The following is a 20,225-nucleotide window of genomic DNA, read 5'->3' as shown; positions in this document are numbered from 1 at the left end:
CCTGAGCTAGAGGGGTAATAACTTTGTGGAAGTTAATCGTCTCCTCGTGTGTTTCTGTAGCTACATGTACTTGAACTCAGCAATGCTAACACAACTAAGATCTTTCTATGATAAGACGACAATTTATCCATCCAGCATTTCAGCCTTTTCTCTTTACTTTGTAGTCAAGGGAATGTTCTGAGAGCTGAGATGAGGTAAATCCAGGTTAGTAAACACACACACACACACACACACACACACACACACACACACACACACACACACACACACACACACACACACACACACACACACACACACACACACACACACACACACACACACACACACACACACACACACACACACACACACACACACACACACACAATGCAGGAAACAATAGAGCTGAAATAAGCAGGAATCTGAAGCTCTAAACTTGGACAGTGTGTGTATGTGTGTGTGAGACCACAGGAGCCGGTGGAAACATTCTGGAAACAGCTGTGGTAAAAATAAAAATAAACTTCTGCTTGTTTCTTACAAACCTCCAGTGGGACCTGGAGCCTCCAAAGTCTGCGTACACACCCACCCACACCCACCCACCCACCCACCCCCCCCACACACACACACACACACACACACACACACACACACACACACACACACACACACACACACACACACACACACACACACACACACACACACACACACACACACACACACACACACACACACACACACACACACACACACACACACACACACACACACACACACACACACACACACACACACTCTCTGCTTTGTGTGGCTTAAGTACCTGACATTAAACTCAGCTGATTGTGTCTCTGGATCGGAGCAGACAGAGGCAAATAAAGTCTCCCTGGGTAAGAGAAAGGAATTCCATTTTTGTCAGTACAAGTTCACATTGTAAAGGACAGGATGTGTTTTTGCGTCACACACACACACATACAGACACACACAGATATAGTTAACACAGCAGTTAAGTGTGAGCTTGATCCCTGGATGTGACCTCATTCATTCATGTATTTGTCCTCTAAGGCCCAAAATGTCCTCACAAACTACAACATGACTTTACTTCATAAATAAATACATAAATAACATAAATCCTTCTGTGTATCGAGGGTCTAAGCTTGAGAAGTGAACATAGAGCTCACAGCCTGATTCAAGTTTGGCCTGGATGGTTCCTAACCAGGCTCCATGAACTCTACACCAAAATGAGCTCCTAGGCTGAGGTTCATCAGACTGCAGCCCTGGGTTGTTACACATCAGGTCTGTAACCATGGAGAGTAAAAGGGGAGTCTGACTGAATTTCACATCTGAGGATCAAGGACAGTGGTTGCAGATGTGCACTAGTCCAAAGATCTGAGGTGTGTCCATTTGTGCGAATGGGTGAGGAGTGTGTGGTGATGTGGAGGGGTTGTTTCCCCTGAACGAACGCACGCGCACACGCACACGCGCACACACACACACACAGACAGACAGACAGACAGACAGACAGGCTTCTGTTTTAATTTTGGACTCTGACAGTGGGATGTTGCATCTCTCTCTCACTCACTCACACCACGCGTGTCACTATGGTGACAGGCTGCTTCAGGTGTTTACAAGGGACCAAGGGGTCAAAGCACTTGACCACACTGACTTTCCTGTATGTGTGTGTGTGTGTGTGTGTGTGTGTGTGTGTGTGTGTGTGTGTGTGTGTGTGTGTGTGTGTGTGTGTGTGTGTGTGTGTGTGTGAGTAAAGACGCTGTAAACACTGTTTCAACTTGGAAACGCTCATTACAGGTTGAAGCATCGCTCTGTTTTCAAAGCAGAAGAATAAAGCACTTCAGCTGCAGAGGAGCTTTCATCAGGAGACTCTTCACTGGAATTAACCACAGGACTTTCAGAGAACCCTGAGGTGTGTGTGTGTGCATGTGCGTGTGTGTGTGTGTGTGTGTATGTGTGGGGGTGAGAGAGAGATGCAGAGATTAAAATAAATTAAACGGTTTTACAGTGCAATTCACTGCGGTTTATTTGTGGTCCATTACAAGTGTGTGTGTGTGTGTGTGTGTGTGTGTGTGTGTGTGTGTGTGTGTGTGTGTGTGTGTGTGTGTGTGTGTGTGTGTGTGTGTGTGCGAGCAAGCAAGGGATGACGTTGATGTGTGTGCGAGTGTTATTGTTTAAAAAGCTTAGCGTGATTTAAGGGTGAGTGAGTAAGCATTGTTTTAGTCCACATACCTACAAGGACACACACACACACACACACACACACACACACACACACACACACACACACACACACACACAGACTGTTTGTACATGAGAACAAGAGAAATGAAATCAGACGACCTGATGTAACCTCACTAATCCATATCCATCCATTATTGCTTCTTAATCTGAATGCATGTCTGTGACTTTGGGTTCCCATGGAAACGCAAACTAACACAGTATACACACTCATACCAAAACACAGACACACACATTCTCCAACTGTAGCTGCGGTCAAAACAAACAATGGCCACTAAAGCAAAGTCATTAGTGTCATCTTCATCATCCTGAACTAACATGAATCAATTCATTTCCATTGCTCTCTGTGTGTGTGTGTGTGTGTGTGTGTGTGTGTGTGTGTGTGTGTGTGTGTGTGTGTGTGTTTCATCTTATGTTCCTTTTACATGAGTGCAGTTGAGGACACAGCACTTAAACCGCAATATTCGCTCGAGGCTAAAAGTGAGGAAGACGTGCAGATGCCTGCTCAAGTTAAACACTATGTAGGATGCAAAGAACACACACACACACACAGGATTATACTTGTACGTTAACAACATAAACATATGCACACTGGCTCCTGTGCACATCCTGTGTTTGTGTGGCGCAGCAGCTCTGTTCTGTGATACACACACACACACACACACACACACACACAAACACACACACACACACACACACACATAGGATTTATTTAGTTATAACGGAACTGTGTTAACATTATAAACAAAAAGATCTGAGTAGCTCTGACAGAAATGGTCTCACTGTCACTTTGCACGTGTTTACTATTGAACAAATGTGTGTGTGTGTGTGTGTGTGTGTGTGTGTGTGTGTGTGTGTGTGTGTGTGTGTGTGTGTGTGTGTGTGTGTGTGTGTGTGTGTGTGTGTGTGTGTGTGTGTGTGTGTGTGTGTGTGTGTGTTGGCTCCAGCTCTGAGGTTTGCTCAGATGGTTACAGAGGGGAAGGAAGCACTTTATTGTTGTTGCCCTGATAAGTGCTCATTAATTAGCAGGCTGGACAAACGATACAATAGAGCTGTGTGTGTGTGTGTGTGTGTGTGTGTGTGTCAGAGTACCAACAAGTCCTCACAGATGTTGTGGAGAAACATGTGGCTAAGGCCCAACATCACACGCTGTGGTTTGACACAGTCTGGCTATTTTAACAGGGATGAGGTCATTATTTGCCTCCAATTAAGAGATTTTCCATCAATCTTGTGCCGATTCCACAAGACTTCAGGCGAGTCTAGAGGGTAAGAAACGATATGGAGGTGCGGTAGAGGAGCCAGTAAAACATATAGGAATGTTTGGTTGGATTCTTCTTCAAGTGAGAGAGGAAGAATGATTTGACTTTAATATCTGACAGAATGACGTAATGGCTCCAGGTTGCTATCAGCTGTCCGTTTAATTTGGCAGCACCAAGCCTCCTTTCTAAATAATCATAGATTGCACAAGAAGTGAACTACATTAAATCCAGCGTGTTTACACTTCCATGCACACTGAGCCGAGGTCAGTTTGTCCATAATCACCAGAACATCGCAGCACCGTTCACCTTCCCTCTGTCACTGTGTGGCTCTGGATGGAACCTTTCCCTCATGGTGGAGACAGAAGAAGCGTCTCCACATGAAGGGGGCCCCTGCAGGATCCAGGGCCTCCTGCCCATATTGGGACTGTGAGTGCTGGTTTAAAGCAGCACATCCTCTGCAGTGACCCTGAGCTGCTCAGCTGCCACGTCCTGTGGGACAGTAACACTGATGTCACCCCGTCTGGGTGGTCTCCTCCGTCTCTCTGCTCCCTTTTCCCCTCCATGCAGCAACATCATGACACTGAAATCATGATAATGTTGGTTTGGCCCAGTGTCCTCAGCTGAGATGACACCAAAATGACACAAATGCTGTTTGGCAACGAGCCTCTGAGGAAAACAAGACTCTTCTCTCTCGCCTACTTCCGTCCACATTACAATTCCAAGTATGCGGCCTTGGCCTGCTGCCCACAAGCCTTCACACACACACACTCAGAGGCCAATTTATTAGCTACACCTGTGCGGTCCTAGATTGTGATAAATGCTACATTAGTGAACTTGGTCTTTGTTGACATTGTAGCAAGCGAGGTGTTGATTCAGCTCTGTGGTCGCGGTCAGTCCTGCTGTTATGGAAGACAGCTTCACATTTAAAGGTGTTTCCTATCCTTTCTCTATCCTGTGTGTGACTGAGTCGAGTTAAATATAAATACATAACTAATCAATAATCATTTCTGCATCTATATCGACTCGTCTGTCTCTCTTCTGTCCCTTCTGTCCGTCTCTGGCTGAGTTTCAATCCCAGTAATTGGATCTGGGCTGTGTTGTGTGTGTGAGCGTTACAGAAACATACTTGCTACATGAACAATAACAGCTCTGTTTAGCCTTAATGGGCTATAAAAGTTTACATTGTGACAGTAGCAGATTAGAAACAGGCTCTGGACATTGTTTCAGTCTTTACTCGTGTTGTTGATGCATGTGCACATTACCAAGTGTTTGTCTTTGTTGACATAAAAGCTGGAAATATGGCCAATAATTAAATAGAAACAAGAGAAACTGACATTAACATTGAGACATAATGATTATATATACTGTTTATATACACTCCATGTTACTTCTACATTAAATTCTTCTCATTTCTTTTGTGTTCCCCCTTTTTGTGTCTCTCCCACACACACACACACACCCACGTGCTCACAAACAAACATATTCAGGAAACAGCAGAGAAGGAAGGAACAACAACAAAACACACTCACAGAGCATCCTACAGACCATCAGGCACAATAGAGGCAATCTACATCCCTGACAGCACATCTTCTGGAGGAGAAGTGCCAACACAAGGTCAACTACACCTTCACACAAACACACACACATACACACACACTTCCTGGGCACTTATTGTCCCAGGTCTGCTACCAATACCGTCCAAAAGGACACAAACAGACTTCATACTACACAGAACACTGAAATATTAGCATCATCAGAAACTATTCTCACACACACACACACACACACAGACACACACAAGCGCGCGGTCCAGCCCTGGCCTTTGGGAGTGATGTGGGTTGAGGTGGGCTGGTAGAATAATATTAATATCAGTGTGTCTGCTTTGCATCATATGACCTGATGAATGGACTCTCTATCTGCGTGTGTGTGTGTGTATTAGTCTTGTAGTGTTAATGTTGCGTGTGTATATCCATTGTTCACTGGTGATTTGAAAGGTGGGGAACTTCTCAGCCTGAGAACCCAGAATAAAGATGTGTATATATATATATATGTGTGTGTGTGTGTGTGTGTGTGTGTGTGTGTGTGTGTGTGTGTGTGTGTGTGTGTGTGTGTGTGTGTGTGTGTGTGTGTGTGTGTGTGTGTGTGTGTGTGTGTGTGTGTGTGTGTGTGTGTGTGTCCAGCTCTCTAAACAGTCCGAGGTCCCTCCGCTGAGTAACTGTGGGCCGCAGGAGGAAGAAGGAGGTTTGTGGGTTTATGTTGTCATGAATGGATGAAGAGGATGTTTTGCTGGGCTGGTCTGCAGACGCTCAGTGTGTGGGACTCTGACACACTCTGACCCACTCTGTGTCCGGGTCAACACACTTTAGACTCCAACTAGACTTTGTACTTCTAACTTTGTATGTTCAGATTTTAAAATCTGTATCATATAAACTCAGGAAATCATTCTAACAATCATTCAATCACCTTCTTTCTAACCAAACCTCTTTCCTTCTTTATGTCCTCAAATCACTTATTTTCCTTCCCAAGCCCTTTCTCCTTTCCTTTGTCCTTCCCTGTTTTTTATTCCCTCATGTCCTTTTTCCTGCTTCAAAGAGCCTTAAAGCATGGAAATCCCCAAAACTGAAGTGAACGTTTTTTTACACAACAGCTGAATGAACTCTATTCTACTACTTAAGTGAAGTTCAAGATGAATATGAAGTAATTGGAATACAGCTACAGATACTTTTACTGTTTGATGTTATGATATGAACCTGTGACTGAGCCTCCATAGACTAGGACTAGACCAGGATGATGAAACTGGAGGAAACTCTGAAACATCAACAGCTCAGTTTGCACCCATACAGACGACTACTGGGTGGTGGGAGGACTGAACTTGTGACCACACGGTTTGATTCTCGGCAGGGGAAAATCAGGGAGGTGCATGGGCGCGATGGACCGCCTGCTTCCCCTCCCTCATCAGCTGCTTTCACAGAGTCCCAGAGCCAGGCACTTAACCCCCGAGTGTCCCCGCCGGGGCCACAAAAGACTGAAGAACACACGTCAAGCAGAGCGGTTTGTGAAAGAGAGCATCTGTCTACATCTATGTTCCTGCTGCTGTAAATAAAGGTGAAGCAGTTATAGAAAGATGGGGTTTAACCCTTTCAACCACATGCCTGTCTGCACCTCTGATGACTTCTCACTTGGATCGTTTTCAATTAGATTCCAATCAAGCTACCTAAAGGAATAAAGTTAATTACTGCTGTGGGAATAATCAGGATTCTGAAACTTTACCTCAGTGACGGAAATGGATCTAATGTCCAAACTGTCTGTGTTTTTGTGGGCGTGGGTCCATGTGGGCTTTTTAAACACAGAGCTTGGGAAGTGGAGTTTACAGAAAGCCTGATTTCATTAGCGATGGATGAGTGACATTAGCTTGATGTGTGTGTGTGCAGCTGGTTTGGGGTGTGATGCTGCATTCAGGCGGTGTGGGAAATCAGTAAATACCAAATGTAAGTTGGAAACGCAATGGCAGGCAAAGTCTTGAACCATGGATGCAACACAACTTTACTGATTGTGACGTATTGGAGACCTTTGAACCCTTTGGGATGAGAGAATTATGGTTCTTGACGATGCCTAAAACAATAATATGTATTTCTGTACTAAATGGAACAAAGGTAGTATTACAATCTTTGAAATCAATCAAAATTAAAGTCCAACCTTTTACAAAATGTTATCAGAGTATTAAATCAAATCTAAATTCATTCATTGAATGATTTGCAGGAAACTCCTCTCCAACCCAGGTCACTGTCTTTGTCATTGAACAGGTGTCTTGTGAGTCTCGAACACGTGTGTGACGCTTTAACAGTAACGGCTGCTTAACTCCGTGTTCTTAGTCTCTCAGCACCACATTTATGACGTTTATGCTCACAATGGGACATTTCATTTTTCATGTTCATGTTCTCTCATCTGGAGTTGGATCATTGTCTGTGAATGTGAGAAGGTTAGACCTCGTTTATTGTATCGTTAAGTTCTCCAAAAATGACTGAATGACCGTCTGCATTCATCACCGCTGCATTATGTTTTCATCTGCTCGGCCCAAGCACCACCGTGCCGCTGAGTGTATGAGAAGTTCCCAGCTGACTTTATGCTATGGACCCCACGCGTCCATTAAAGGTGATGTAAAGTCTCCTGTCTGTGTCCCACTTCAGCCTCAAAGAGCCAGACTGCTGCTCCCACAGGCCCTCAGGTCTTCACTCACTGGAGCAGCTGCCATTAGTCTCTATCATGCAGCAGGGGCGCCGCAGTGATGAGATGTTTACTCATCCTCAGGGTTAAAGGTCAATGTATTTTGTTATCACACAACTGGAGTCACAATTAAACTTGTTTCCCGTCTCAAACACACACACACATTTCTGCTGTCACGTATAAGCATTAAAAGCAGCCAAGACACACTCCTTCTGTATCTCATACACACACACACACGGCATGTTTCTTTAACACTCATACTTGCACACCTGGATGTGCTCAATCATATCACATCATAGAGTCTCACACACACACACACAAAATGGGCATAGTGTGTGTGTGTGTGTGTGTGTGTGTGTGTGTGTGTGTGTGTGTGTTCCTACAGGCATATATGTATGTACATGCATCTGTCTATTCCCTAAATGCAGAGAAACACACCTGAACACAAACTGCTCCTGATGCCAGCACTTGGTGCCCCGGGGAGCCTGAAACAGCCTGAAACAGCCTGAAACAGCCTCCTACTGTCCTGCTGCCAGATCAGAATGGATGAAGCTTCACACCCAAATCACACCAGATGGAAAACAGACCTCCAGTTCAAATGAATCCACAACCTGTATGAAATCACTGTGTTTCCTATGAAGACATGCTGGACGTCCATGGAGAATGAGAAGCACATTTCAGAACCACTAATGGGGAGGCTCGAAAATGAGATCAGGCAGGAGGAAAAAAGACGACGTCTAGTCTGACTTTGGACGTCATACACACTGAAGCGCACAGATAGAGCAGGCAAAGGGGAGAGCTGCTGTGTTGCTTTGAGTCAACAACATATGTCCATTTGTTTCTGAAGGTTTGAGACTGGCGGTCAGAGGAACAGCAGGCTCCATCTCCCCACTGGCCTGAGCAGGATAGAGGGGTCAGAGGTCACACTAAGGTGTCCAGAGGAGAGATAAAAAACACTCCTCTACCTTCACAGATACACATTATCTTACTGTGGGGAAAACTGATTGACAAGAACAACATGCATGGGTGTGATCAGGTCATGTGATCAATCCCACTACACTCTTGTCTGGGGATTTAGGGATTTTGTAGCCAGGTTATGCAATCATCAACAATACCTGTGAGGGCAAGAGCGACAACACCGAGTCCTGCTGTGCCCAAACCTACAAAACCTGACCCCACCCGGCCAAACGAAGTCAAACCTACTCTATAGCCTCTTATCCTAGCAGACTGGAGACGATCCCAGAGTTCAGCACAGTTCATTGATCAAACCATCAGGAGGTCTGCATCTGCACACCGTCTGCAGCGTGTGAAGCACCGCTGATCACACAGCTAAGCTTCATACGGGAGCAGCGAGCGGGACCCTGCGGTTGTCTGCACCGGGGGAACTCTCGCAGCCGTTGCCGTCTCTGATATTGTTGGAATTGTTAAGTAATTCTTGCACAACCTGTCAAGAAATTCCCCTCCGTCTCAGACATCAGCAAACAGGGGGAGTCCCCCGTACAGAGAGGCTGTAGTGATACGGATCAGAGCAGCTGTGGTGGGTGACTTATGAATGTGGCACGCAGAGCCGAGGCCAAGCGTCCAACAATAATACGACTTGTTCCCGCTTAAAAAAGGCCGACACATTATTCTGGTCAATCGGTTTCCAACCATAATAAAAATATCGGTGGTGTCACTGATTTATTAATGAAGGGTTAAAGTTTCAAATGAAGAATGAGTCAAAGTCATATCATGGACCTTTATTTGGTTCATGAAAAACATCCAATCCAGTTCAGTTTCGCAATTTGTGGAAATAAGGCAACGTTTTGATGCCAGCACATATGGAGATTGATTGATTCAGACAAATGAAAGGACGGAATTGAACATATGGAAGCTTTACCCTGTAGTTTCGATAATATCCACCTCCTCTAGTGGGGAAAACAATACTCCACTTTAAGTCCACATTACATTTTAGATGCGTTTGTTCCAAGTTGGCGAATCACCAAAATAAAAGCCCAATCAGAAGAGAAAGCGATGCGGTTTGAGTGCCGCAGCCCAGCCAACTTTTAAAGACTCCTGATTGGCCGGCAGCCATCAGATAAGCGTTTGTATCTGGGATCTTTGTTGACACAAGTCATGGTGATGTGCCAGTCGCGCTCATTACACACTCAGAAACACGAGTGAAAGCCTCCGATCTCTATCTGCACCTCTGCTGGTGGTTTGAAACTCAATTCTGTCAGCGTTCCTTTACGATTGTCTCCTGATTGATAAGTTCTGAGCCTAGCATAGACCGCTCTAACCGAGGCGTTTTATCATCCAACTCAACACAGTTTAATTGGAGACTCCGTAATATGAGGAAGAAATGTGAAGTAGACCGACATTCTGTCACGGTTATGTGCACACAATGAATTTACAGCTCTCACACAAATTCTCTCAGGCCAGGCTTGGGTCAGGCTTAGGACTTATCAATCAGCCTTTTCCATTCCCCTGGCCTGCTCACCCTTGTGGGAGTTCTGTTTAGTTTTTCTGTGTTTTTACACGCTTCACTCAGCAGGCAGCCAGATAAAGCCAGTGTAACACCCCTCTCCACTGAAGGACCCAGGCTGTGAGGGAGTCAAGTGGCTTCGTCGGCCCCTCCAAGTGCTCAGATGGCACAAAGATGCAGTACAGGAGCTTTAATGGGATGATTGAGTTAGTTATGGTGTTACTTTCTACGTCCAAAGACAAAGATCCACACGCACACACACATCCACCCTTCCCGCTGGTGCCTCAAGCACGAGCGTCACTCTATTATCACAACAGCAGCACTACTGTTTAAGGAGAAGGCACAATGACACAATACAGCCAGGAAAACAACAATCTCAAACACACACACACACACACACACACACACACACACACACACACACACACATACGGGGCAGGAAACAGCAGTCTCACATACAGATTGTACAGCGGGGGGTTGAACTCCATAACAGGAAAGGCTGGGACAATTGAGGGAGGTTTACTCACAGCAGAGACACACAGAGACAGGGACAGAGACGGAGACGGAGACAGAGACAGAGACAGAGACAGACTGTACCGGCTGATCTTTTGAAGCAGGGCGGCAGAAGTGACGCCTCCATGGCAGCACCATTGTTGAATTGAAACTGAACCAGAAGACCGGACTCAAGATTGGAATGAGTCACTGATGCATTATTTGTTGTTCTGTTTAAAATAAGATCTCGGCCATGAAATTCAAAACTTTAAAGAGGTCAGCAGAGCACAAAGGTGTCGCCCCACTGCTGACTAAACCTCCCAAAAGATGCTTGGACCCTCAATGATCAACAAAAACTCCTTTACGACCCCTGTATCATCCTCAGTGACCACCAAGTCCTGGCACATTCAAAGACAATCAAAAGAACATCTATCCATGTCTACATACAGTACATCTCCTGCAACATCTGGAACCAATAAAGTTTCTAGAAGGACGTCTGATGATTTGTAAATGATCACCAACAAACACTTACAGGGACCCTGGAAAGACTTTAATGATCTCAAATCCATCATGAAGGACCAGCGTAGATCCAGCCAAGAAACCAAACTACTGAGCACCGACAGATCATCCACAGGATCCTCCTATGACGGACCCCTGGAGCTGCCTGGAGCCCAGACTGAGAGCCAGTGATTTAGAAACTATAGAAATGGAGAATCTGCCAATGTCCTACCGACCAAGTAAAGCTCACTTTAGAGTTTACTGGAAATGTCTTTATCAATTCATAGCTATGCAGAAACAGGAAATAAAACGTAAATAAACTGGAAAATAAATAGATTAAATTAATAATAAATAAATAAATAAAAAGTTAGATTTACATCAAACGCAGTCCTTTTTGTTGTCATTGCCTAACATGGTAATTAACGTCAACATTGTTTCATATTGGACAGCAGCAGCTCTATGTCGCTCTGTGTCGCTCTGTGTCTCGTGCGGGCGCAGGTGTAGAGCAACACAACAGAATAGAGTCACTCACGTCCCTCTACTTTTACCGCCTCATAACCAAAACTCAGACTCATTCTATTAAACACCAGTCAAGTTCCTTTTTTGAAATTGTCGATTTCCAAAGGCGCATTCCGGTAAAGTTTCTCTCTATTTCCACGTCAGGAGTGTCGCGTCCCAACAAACAACACATTGTTTCAAATTCCAGAGACAAACTTTTTTTTATCCAAACTCACCGTGTGAAAGTCGCGCGCTGTGACGTCCTTTGATGTCTCCGATATTCCGCCGCTCGAGCCGGTGAAGTGTCTCAGCTTCTGTAGTTCACCTGACGGCTCCACGCGCTACACACACACATATATGCGGCGCGCGTGCTACTTCGCTGCCAATTAACGCGGCCCTCTAGTGATGCATTCAGGCGCAACTCGTAAACTCTGGAACAGGGCTGTGACACACTCTGCCGGGGCGCAGTTAAATTGAAAAGATAGCCTTCATGTTTACGTGGGGGGAATCAGAGTGAGTAAGTAGTAAAAAGATTAAGGTTGTGATGCGGTCACGCTAAATGGAAAATAATGTTTTCTTCATTGTTACAACAATTTGACAATAGTCAACCCTGCTAGTAAATTGAGTATTTCCTACAGCAACTAAAGCCAACAGCAGCAGCAGGTCTGGCTTTTTTGTGAATGCTATGGCGCCCCCTAGTGAATATGCTGGGAAGCCTCGTGTTAGGGTTAAGGCTACTTTGGCTAGACTACATAAAAAAAAACAAGATGTCCGTATGAAATGTCTTTATTAAAATCCATCGGTTACATTTATGTTTACATATTTCATAATATTGTAATGAAACCTTTGCTGAATGTAATGCGGTAAGTTTTGGAAAAAGTAGGTAAACGTTAGCTTTTAAGTGTAAAGATATACTTATTTCATGGTCTTTGCTCAGAGAAAATACGGATTATGATTGTACACCCCAATGAAGGAGAAGAAAACACCGGTCATAGAAAATATCAACAGTGATATACAAAATATAGAATGGGAAATAACATCCACTGTCAAATGTAAAATGCTGCAGCTTCTCCTTGCAGTCACTGAGCTAAGGCACCGTGTATGTAATGTATACACTCTGGTTAGGTCACCAGTCTGTCCAAGCAGGAGAACATAAATACAAACCAACATTCAAACAAATCTCAGAAACAGAGGATCAGAACAACATGTTATAAACAAACATTCTTTTCCTGATCGTGTTTGCATGAAGCATAGACACTCGGTTGTTCCGTACTTAGTGGGCAACTTGTGGCTCAACATAACTGAACATTCAGCTACAGTTTATGAACCTGAAGCATTGTTGTTTATTATTTATGCATGAAGAAGAAGTGGACGGCATCAAACTGATGGCCTGAGATCTACAGGTGCTCAGCACAATAGTGGTTGATAGCAGCACCTTAGACGCAGACGGTCACACCTTCACCGTGTTTCCGTGGTAAACAGAGGTAGTACTGCACCTTAGTAGACGTATATAAATTGTTTAACTTGATTACTGGATTATACTGTAGCATACATGAAGAATAAATGTCAGAAAAACATTATTTTGATCGACCAGGTTGGATATTTGATATTACCAGGTGACAAAAAGTCAACAGAGACTTTTCACTTGATACAAATTGGAGCTTGGCGTTAAATGAGGTATGATTCAGTCACATTCCTATTTATGTAGAAGATTAAAATGAAATATCAATAATCAGATATTCTCTATAACAAAAGCACAAACAATCGACTGCTTGTGTTTTGGTTGATGCATTCATGGAGGTGACAGAGTTTTGGTTGTGACATTTTTCAGAGCCTCCTGTCCTGTGCACCCCTGCATCAGACTTTGGTAAAGTGTGTTAGTAACTTTAAGAAATAATTCATCTATGTCTCCTCCTGCATGTTAGTTTATTAAAATCACACCGATACAAACAAGCGTCTTGTTCCTTATAAGATGCTGCAGACGGAGGGATATTTGGCTGTGAAGACTTGGTTCTCCATCCCGTAGATGAAGAAGTCGTAGTCTTTGGCGTTATAGTTGTAAAGAGCGTGAGTCAGAGGCACCAGCTCGATGGTCTGACGCTGCAGGCAGACGAGGCAACAACGTGAACAAGTTACATTTGGTACAAACTAAGAGTCCATCATGAGAAACCTGAGCTCAGCAGATTACAACGATTCATGACGCACAAAAATACTGAACTAACTGAGATTTACTGATGTGCTGAAATCCAATAGAACAGAGCGACACTGACATCTAGTGTTTACAGTATGAAACTACATCTCAAAACGCTGCGTTTATGTGCTATGGGAAATTAGGAAAATACCAAATTTACTGTTCTTATTAAATCTTATTGATCCAGATCTGTGCATGCGTGTGTGTGTGTGTGTGTGTGTGTGTGTGTGTGTGTGTGTGTGTGTTTCTTCATACCTGCTGCAAGATGCGGCTGGAGGCACTGAAGCGATTGAGGTGTTCGTTGATGAATGTCGAAGAAATACTGCAGATCTCCTGATCGGGAAAACCCTGGATGGGGTAAACCTGAGGGGGTCAAAACACACAAAGGGGTTCAGTTTAGTGCAAAGACTTGGGATGGCAGCAGGAGCTCAACTCCTCCAATGTGTCTCAGGCTGCAGACAGAAGGAAGAGGAGGTTTGTTCTTACCAGCACGCTCTCATCGACGAAGAAAGGGTCTCCGGTCACATTCTCAAACTTCTTGTCAGGGAAGTCGGGCTGGCGGTCTGGAATGAAATTAGCGACATTGTTCTTCCTACACACACACACACACACACACACACACACACACACACACACACACACACACACACACACACACACACACACACACACACACACACACACACACACACACACACATGCACAAAAACACAGAATGAAAGAGGTAAGAAGAGAATCCGCCGTATTTTGGGGCAGAATTTGTGTGTGTGTGTGTGTGTGTGTGTGTGTGTGTCATACCAGGTGACGGTGAGCAGGATGGAGTGCAGCAGGCTCTGGCTGCCTTGGCACACAGAGCAGGTCTTGTAGCCGTGGCCTTGACAGAAGTTGCACCTGAGAGCAGAGAGACGGAGTTCACAGCTCTGTGCTCCACGTTCTGAAAGCCTTCATCTACTCTGTACTGAGCCTTCTACAGTCAGCAGAAACGTTTGCAACTCATTGGCCAGATGGGAACACCTGGTGACCTCATCAACATCCTATCAAGGTCTCAACTTTGTATCATTCATTAAAGTTCACTGATTCATCCGTAATGTTCTAATTGTTGCTCAAAGGCACGGGTCAGGCCTCTCACCTCCTATGGCCTCTCCCACTACAAGCACTACACCGTGTCCTCCTGGCGCCCCCTGCGCGCCTGGAGTGCGCTTGGTTCCTGCGTCGCCCTTGGCCGTGACAACTTAAGCAACGTTTCTGCAAGATGGAGAAGTTCATTTCAGAGAGACGGGCGGGACGAGGGGGCTGTCTCACCTCTTACGACCGCGGCCGTGACAACTGGTGCAGCGATTGTTCCCGGAGTGTCCGTGACCGTGACAAAATGTACAACGCTTCTGCAAAATAGAGACGCAGGTCTGGGTAACAAACCGCTCCACTGCCATGATGCGTTCAGGTTCTTCATGTTGTTCTTAAAGACCAAATGACCACAGCTCACGTGTTGCTGAGGAGTTTGTGTTGCATCAGAAGTGTAACTACGAACCTGTTCTCCTGTTGTTTACTGTTGGATCACAGGTGTAACTTTAAAGCTGCAGTAAATATTGGAGAAGCTTCACTGAATGAGTGAGTGTGAGGTTCCGGTACTACACACTAATCACACCTCACTGATCATATGATTGATCCGTCAGTCGTCAAATATCCGTCTCAGTGTGAGGAACTCTCACCTGGCCTCTGCCATGACAGTGTGTACAGCGAGTTCTGCCACAGCCGTTGCACTTGTGACACGGCTGAAACACACAAACACACACACACACACACACACACACACACACACACACACACACACAAGCAAATGTACATTTCAGTTTAACGAGTATTATAAAACAGGCAACAATATCTTCTAATGTGCGTTAAAGAGTCCATATTGTCCAAACCAAACCCTTGAAGTGAATGAATGATGATGATGATAAGTAATGGATGATTACCTTGACGAAGGACGAGTGCGGCACCCGGATCTTCTCCACCATGTCAGTGAACCTCTGAGGCAGATTGACAGGGATGTCCCAGGGTGGGGGGCTCATGCCGTACTGAGGACCGTCCACCGGCTGTCCTGCATGGAGACACAATACGTCCTTAATATAACACTTATACAATGTGTTGTGTGTTTGTCTGAATGAAGCGTGTCCGTCCCATGTAAACCCTTTAGTTACCATGATAGGGTTCAAACTCCCAGGTGCTGGTTCTGGTCTCTGTGTAGGTCTCCAGGCGATACTACAGACGGAGAAGAGGAACAAGGACAGACACCAGAGGGAGATGAGCTCCTTCTCTATCTGACAACACTGTTCCCATTCAGTCCGATACAGATTTAGAGCAGAATAAGAGATTTTGTAAAGTATTCTAAAGCCCTGCTGGCACGTCCACGCTGCAGTGACCCCTGCAGGCTGAACAGGCACCACCTACCCTGTAGACGGTGACCGGCTTCAGCTCTCTGAACGTGAGGTTCCTGGCAGGTTTGGAGCTGTACCTCCATTTTGATTCTACAAACTTCAGCAGGGCGTCTCTGGCCACGTCCTCTGACACTGTGGGGACCCTGAACACACACACACACACACACACACACACACACACACACACACACACACACACACACACACCCACACAGACACACACGTCAACAATAAGATTTTGTATCTTGTTCTACACCAATCAAGAAAACAAGGTGTCATCTGCTATTACACACGTGAATGCAATCACCTGACATTGGGCACCAACGTGTTCCTGTCAAGCTCAGGCTGGGGGTTATAGGCAGGGGGAGGTGGGTACAATGGGTTATCCTCTGGAGAGAGAGAGAGAGAGAGAGAGAGAGAGAGAATGAAATGCAAGAAAGACATGATAATGAGAAATAAAAAAACTGAGGCAAGAAGAGGAGAGGAGAGGAGAGGAGAGGAGAGGAGAGGAGACTGACCTGCTCCACCTGTGTGGCCCCCGTAGCCATGTATGTTATCCAGCCAGCCAGGAGGGGGCGCTGAAGGTCCCTCCTCTGGAATGTTTGGATCAAACGCACCTTTAATTTAAAAGATGAAGATTTTGAGATATTTTCATTTGTGTGTGTAATTTCTGTCAAAGTAAAAACATTCAGGGCCCAAATGCTTACAAATCACAGAAAACGACTCGGAGACTGTCAGGCTGTGTAACAGAACCTCTGATCTGGGACTGCAGGCAAGTTACAACTCATTCTAAACCCTACACAGCAATCACAAAGACACACACAACTTACCCAAATTACTCCGTGTGCGTGTGCGTGTGCGTGTGTGTGTTTGTGTGTGTGTGTTTGCTTGATTGCGTGAACATGTGATGTCTGTCACACCCTGAAAGTCAAACAGAGAGGAAAGTACAGATTGTGTTTGCGGTGTCAGCAGATCTGAATAACTTCTTGATTCTGGATCACTTTACAACGCTTAAAGCTGGAGTTTATGCAAAGGTCATTGTGCTCTGAGTCAAAGCTGCTGTGGGATCGGCTGCTTAGTGACGGTCAATCTAAGGAATGCAACATGATGATAGTCAGGAAGGCAGCGGGAGGAAAAGGTCGACACGTGAGTCGTGTGCCTCCAGGATGGGAGAGTCCCGACAACAAACCAGGATCCAACCATCAATCCATGTAATGTGAGAGGGATTTGATCTCAGGCCTGAGGGAGGAAAGACGAGCAAATCATTCCGCACTTTGGAATCGACGCCTCTGCCTGCCTCACCTCAGCTCTGGTGATGATTTGTCCCTTAATGGTCTTAGTTCATATTATGTATTTAATGGTAATCCAAATTTTTAACATTCTTGCAGAAAAAAAGGGAACTTAGAATCAAACCTCTTTCCATTTAACACCCAATCAGTAATGATGTCACCATGTTCAGATAACAAAGTGTATCAGTCCAGCTCAAATGTAGAGTTTGAAATATGACTTAACTTATTTTGGTGTTAAAAAAATAGGAAAGCTAATCAGTAGCCAAGATGATGTCATTTCATATGTTCTTCATCTCCTGTGCAGATGTTTGATGTGCTGCTCCATCTTCAATCGGACCACAGGCAGCAGCAAACCGAGGTCACTGCAGTTCCACAAAAGTTCTGACTTTCCTACATTCAGCAGCACAAAAGACCTCACAAGATATAAAACCAATCCTGTTTTTCAAAACAAAGTAATATTACATAAATACACACAATGGCGCCTTGATTGGGACGCTTCCGAGGCAGCGTGCAGCTATTCAATTTGTGCGTCAAACACTCTCCTGGCAACAACCGAGTCGGCTCCCTCTGCCCGCCGCACAATACCTCTGACTGGGGATAAAAATATCAACGGGGAGGTGATTTCCCAAAAAAGATCTGGGCTGAGATGGACCGAGTGTGAGAACAGCACAGAGTGAAGGAAGGAAGGAGGGAGCGACATAGAGACTCATAAAAACCTATAAAAAGAGAGGGAGGGAGAGGGGGGTGAGGGGCTGTGGGAGAGTTAATGAGGGCGGGGTCAGCAGAAATAGAAAAACAAAGACGGTCTGATTACTGAGGCTCAAACTGGACAATGCATCCAAAATACTGCCGCAGCATTCCTGGAGCGATTGTGCCGAGTGTTACAATCCTGTTTAAGAGGAGATTTGACCTGTAGGTGCACCAGTATAGAATAAAGACACACACAGACGCACATTTTCACGTAAAGCTGCTTTTAGGTGTGTGTTATACATGACCAAACTTACATACACACACGGAGTTATAAATGTACACATCAAACCGTAGTGCATGAATATACTTCAGTTTCCTACAGGTCATTTCTTTGCTTGGTGAAAGGCATTCTGGGAAGTGTTAAAAGGGTGCAACACACCCATCAGTCCCATCCACACCAGAGGAGCCTGTGTAGCCACATGGCGAAGGGACACCGGCGTCTGTCAAGGCCACTGGGCTAATACTACCTGAGCCTTCATCCACATTCCCACAGACCACACCTGTGCTCCAGCCTGGAACAAGTAGTCGAGTGGGTAGAGCTTCCGCTTAAGAACCGGTTCGAGTCCCTGCCGAGGTGCCCCTGAGCAAGGCACCGAACCCTCAATTGCTCCCCCCTCTGCGAAGGGTGGTAATATAATGTAATGTAAGTCGCTTTGGATAAAAGCGTCTGCCAAAATGATCGTAATAATAATAATAATAACAATATACAGTCACACCCTCTACACAATTTGGTGGATCAGGACTCTGGGAAGCCTGGGCGTGATCATCCAGCTCTGCATCATATCAAAGGACCATCACATGTATGACAGGAGCTCTTTCACACATGCAACCTTTCACCAACATGTTATCACTGCACATACCACAGATGTAACTGACAGCACACAGGTGCAGCCAATACACACATTAGTACACACATTACCATTACCATGGCAACCATAATATAGGACAAGAGTAAAGGAATTATATGGCAATAAGGATCAGAATGATGCTACATAAATTATGATAAGACATAAATGTAAGTCTAGTGCAGATACACACACACACACACATACTTTTTGTACGGTTGACTTAAAATAATAGTCAATATTGAGACGTATTAATAGCGTGCGTTAACTTAATGTATTTATCTAAACAGACGGCACAATGTGTCTGCCTTACAGAAACATGATGTTAGTTTAAGTGATAACATAAAAAACTAAATGATACTGTGAGCACTTTCCACCAAGAAACCTCAAAGTTATGAAAGAGTCACAAGATCACATTTTGTTTGAGTAAAAAGATTGAAGTATGTCCCAAGCAGCCCTCTACACACACATACACACACTCACACACACTCACACTCACAAACACCGTTGAACTCCAGAGCCCCTCACTGAGTGGACGAAGGGCTCTGCAGTGGGTCTGAACACAAACTCTACAATCGTTAGATGCGCGCTGCTGTGTATAAAGTCTGTTGAACACTTGTAAAGATGTTTACACTCACCAAGGTCCTCGACTTTTTCGTCCATTTCTCTGCGACTTTTGCTCCGTTTCAAGTGATTGGAGCGTAGTTGCAACCTCATAAAGTTAGCTAAAGGCAAATTGTATTTCCGGTGGACGCCTTCAAAATTAGAAACAATTTAAAGAGCCGTTTGATGTTAAACCTGTATGTACCCCGACAGATGCTTTTACTTTGAAGATTATAACAATAACTACTGGTCTCTACTAGCTATTGTGTAAATTTGACACATATTCAGACCGCGCCCACAGCTTCTCCCAGTGTTTTACATGAGTCTCGACGAAAACAAATCACAGCGTAAAATATAAACATAGAAATACACACTTTGGACAATGCTCATATTATAATGCTCATATTATAAATATATATCAAGGAAGCTGTTGCTATACATTGAATAT

The 20,225-nt window shown here is 44.8% G+C and overlaps 2 protein-coding genes across 3 annotated transcripts in view; both read right to left on the bottom strand.

Annotated features, from left to right (window-relative positions):
• The window catches only part of LOC142996327 (semaphorin-3D), a 55,513-nt gene extending 43,453 nt beyond the window's left edge, over positions 1-12,060 (bottom strand). The window contains exon 1 of the mRNA XM_076147294.1: positions 11,904-12,060. The gene's annotated coding sequence lies outside the window, so the exon portion shown is untranslated. The remainder of the gene's footprint in view (positions 1-11,903) is intronic.
• A 386-nt stretch (positions 12,061-12,446) lies between these two features.
• ssuh2.1 (ssu-2 homolog, tandem duplicate 1) lies at positions 12,447-19,889 on the bottom strand. Of its 2 annotated transcripts, none has more exons than XM_076147065.1 (12): positions 19,813-19,889; positions 16,809-16,907; positions 16,598-16,679; positions 16,304-16,433; positions 16,054-16,114; positions 15,829-15,953; positions 15,568-15,630; positions 15,161-15,240; positions 14,657-14,749; positions 14,345-14,450; positions 14,114-14,221; positions 12,447-13,767 (listed from the first exon to the last, which is right to left on the bottom strand). In XM_076147065.1, exons 1-12 carry the CDS (start codon positions 19,835-19,837, stop codon positions 13,633-13,635), a joined length of 1,107 nt encoding a protein of 368 aa, XP_076003180.1. In that variant the 5' UTR covers positions 19,838-19,889; the 3' UTR covers positions 12,447-13,632. The 2 variants fall into 2 exon arrangements, with proteins under 2 accessions (XP_076003180.1, XP_076003178.1); XM_076147063.1 differs by lacking the exon at positions 15,161-15,240 and adding an exon at positions 14,988-15,103.
• Between the last annotated feature and the right edge of the window lie 336 nt (positions 19,890-20,225).

This window comes from Genypterus blacodes, unplaced genomic scaffold (assembly GCF_046128005.1).
Source record: "Genypterus blacodes isolate CSIRO-AG114 ecotype Tasmania unplaced genomic scaffold, CSIRO-AGI_Gbla_v1 ptg000037l_1, whole genome shotgun sequence".
Lineage (NCBI taxonomy): Eukaryota > Metazoa > Chordata > Actinopteri > Ophidiiformes > Ophidiidae > Genypterus > Genypterus blacodes.
Note: the sequence above shows the minus strand (reverse complement) of the source record. Positions and strands in the feature narration are given on the sequence as shown.

Coding starts and splice junctions, on each gene's coding strand:
- ssuh2.1 (XM_076147063.1), bottom strand. CDS start 19,837: ATGGACGAAAAAGTCGAGGACCTTG. Junction 16,908..19,812: donor CGAAAAAGTCGAGGACCTTG/GTGAGTGTAAAC, acceptor TTTAAATTAAAG/GTGCGTTTGATCCAAACATT. Junction 14,750..14,987: donor AGTGGGAGAGGCCATAGGAG/GTGAGAGGCCTG, acceptor CTCTGCTCTCAG/GTGCAACTTCTGTCAAGGCC.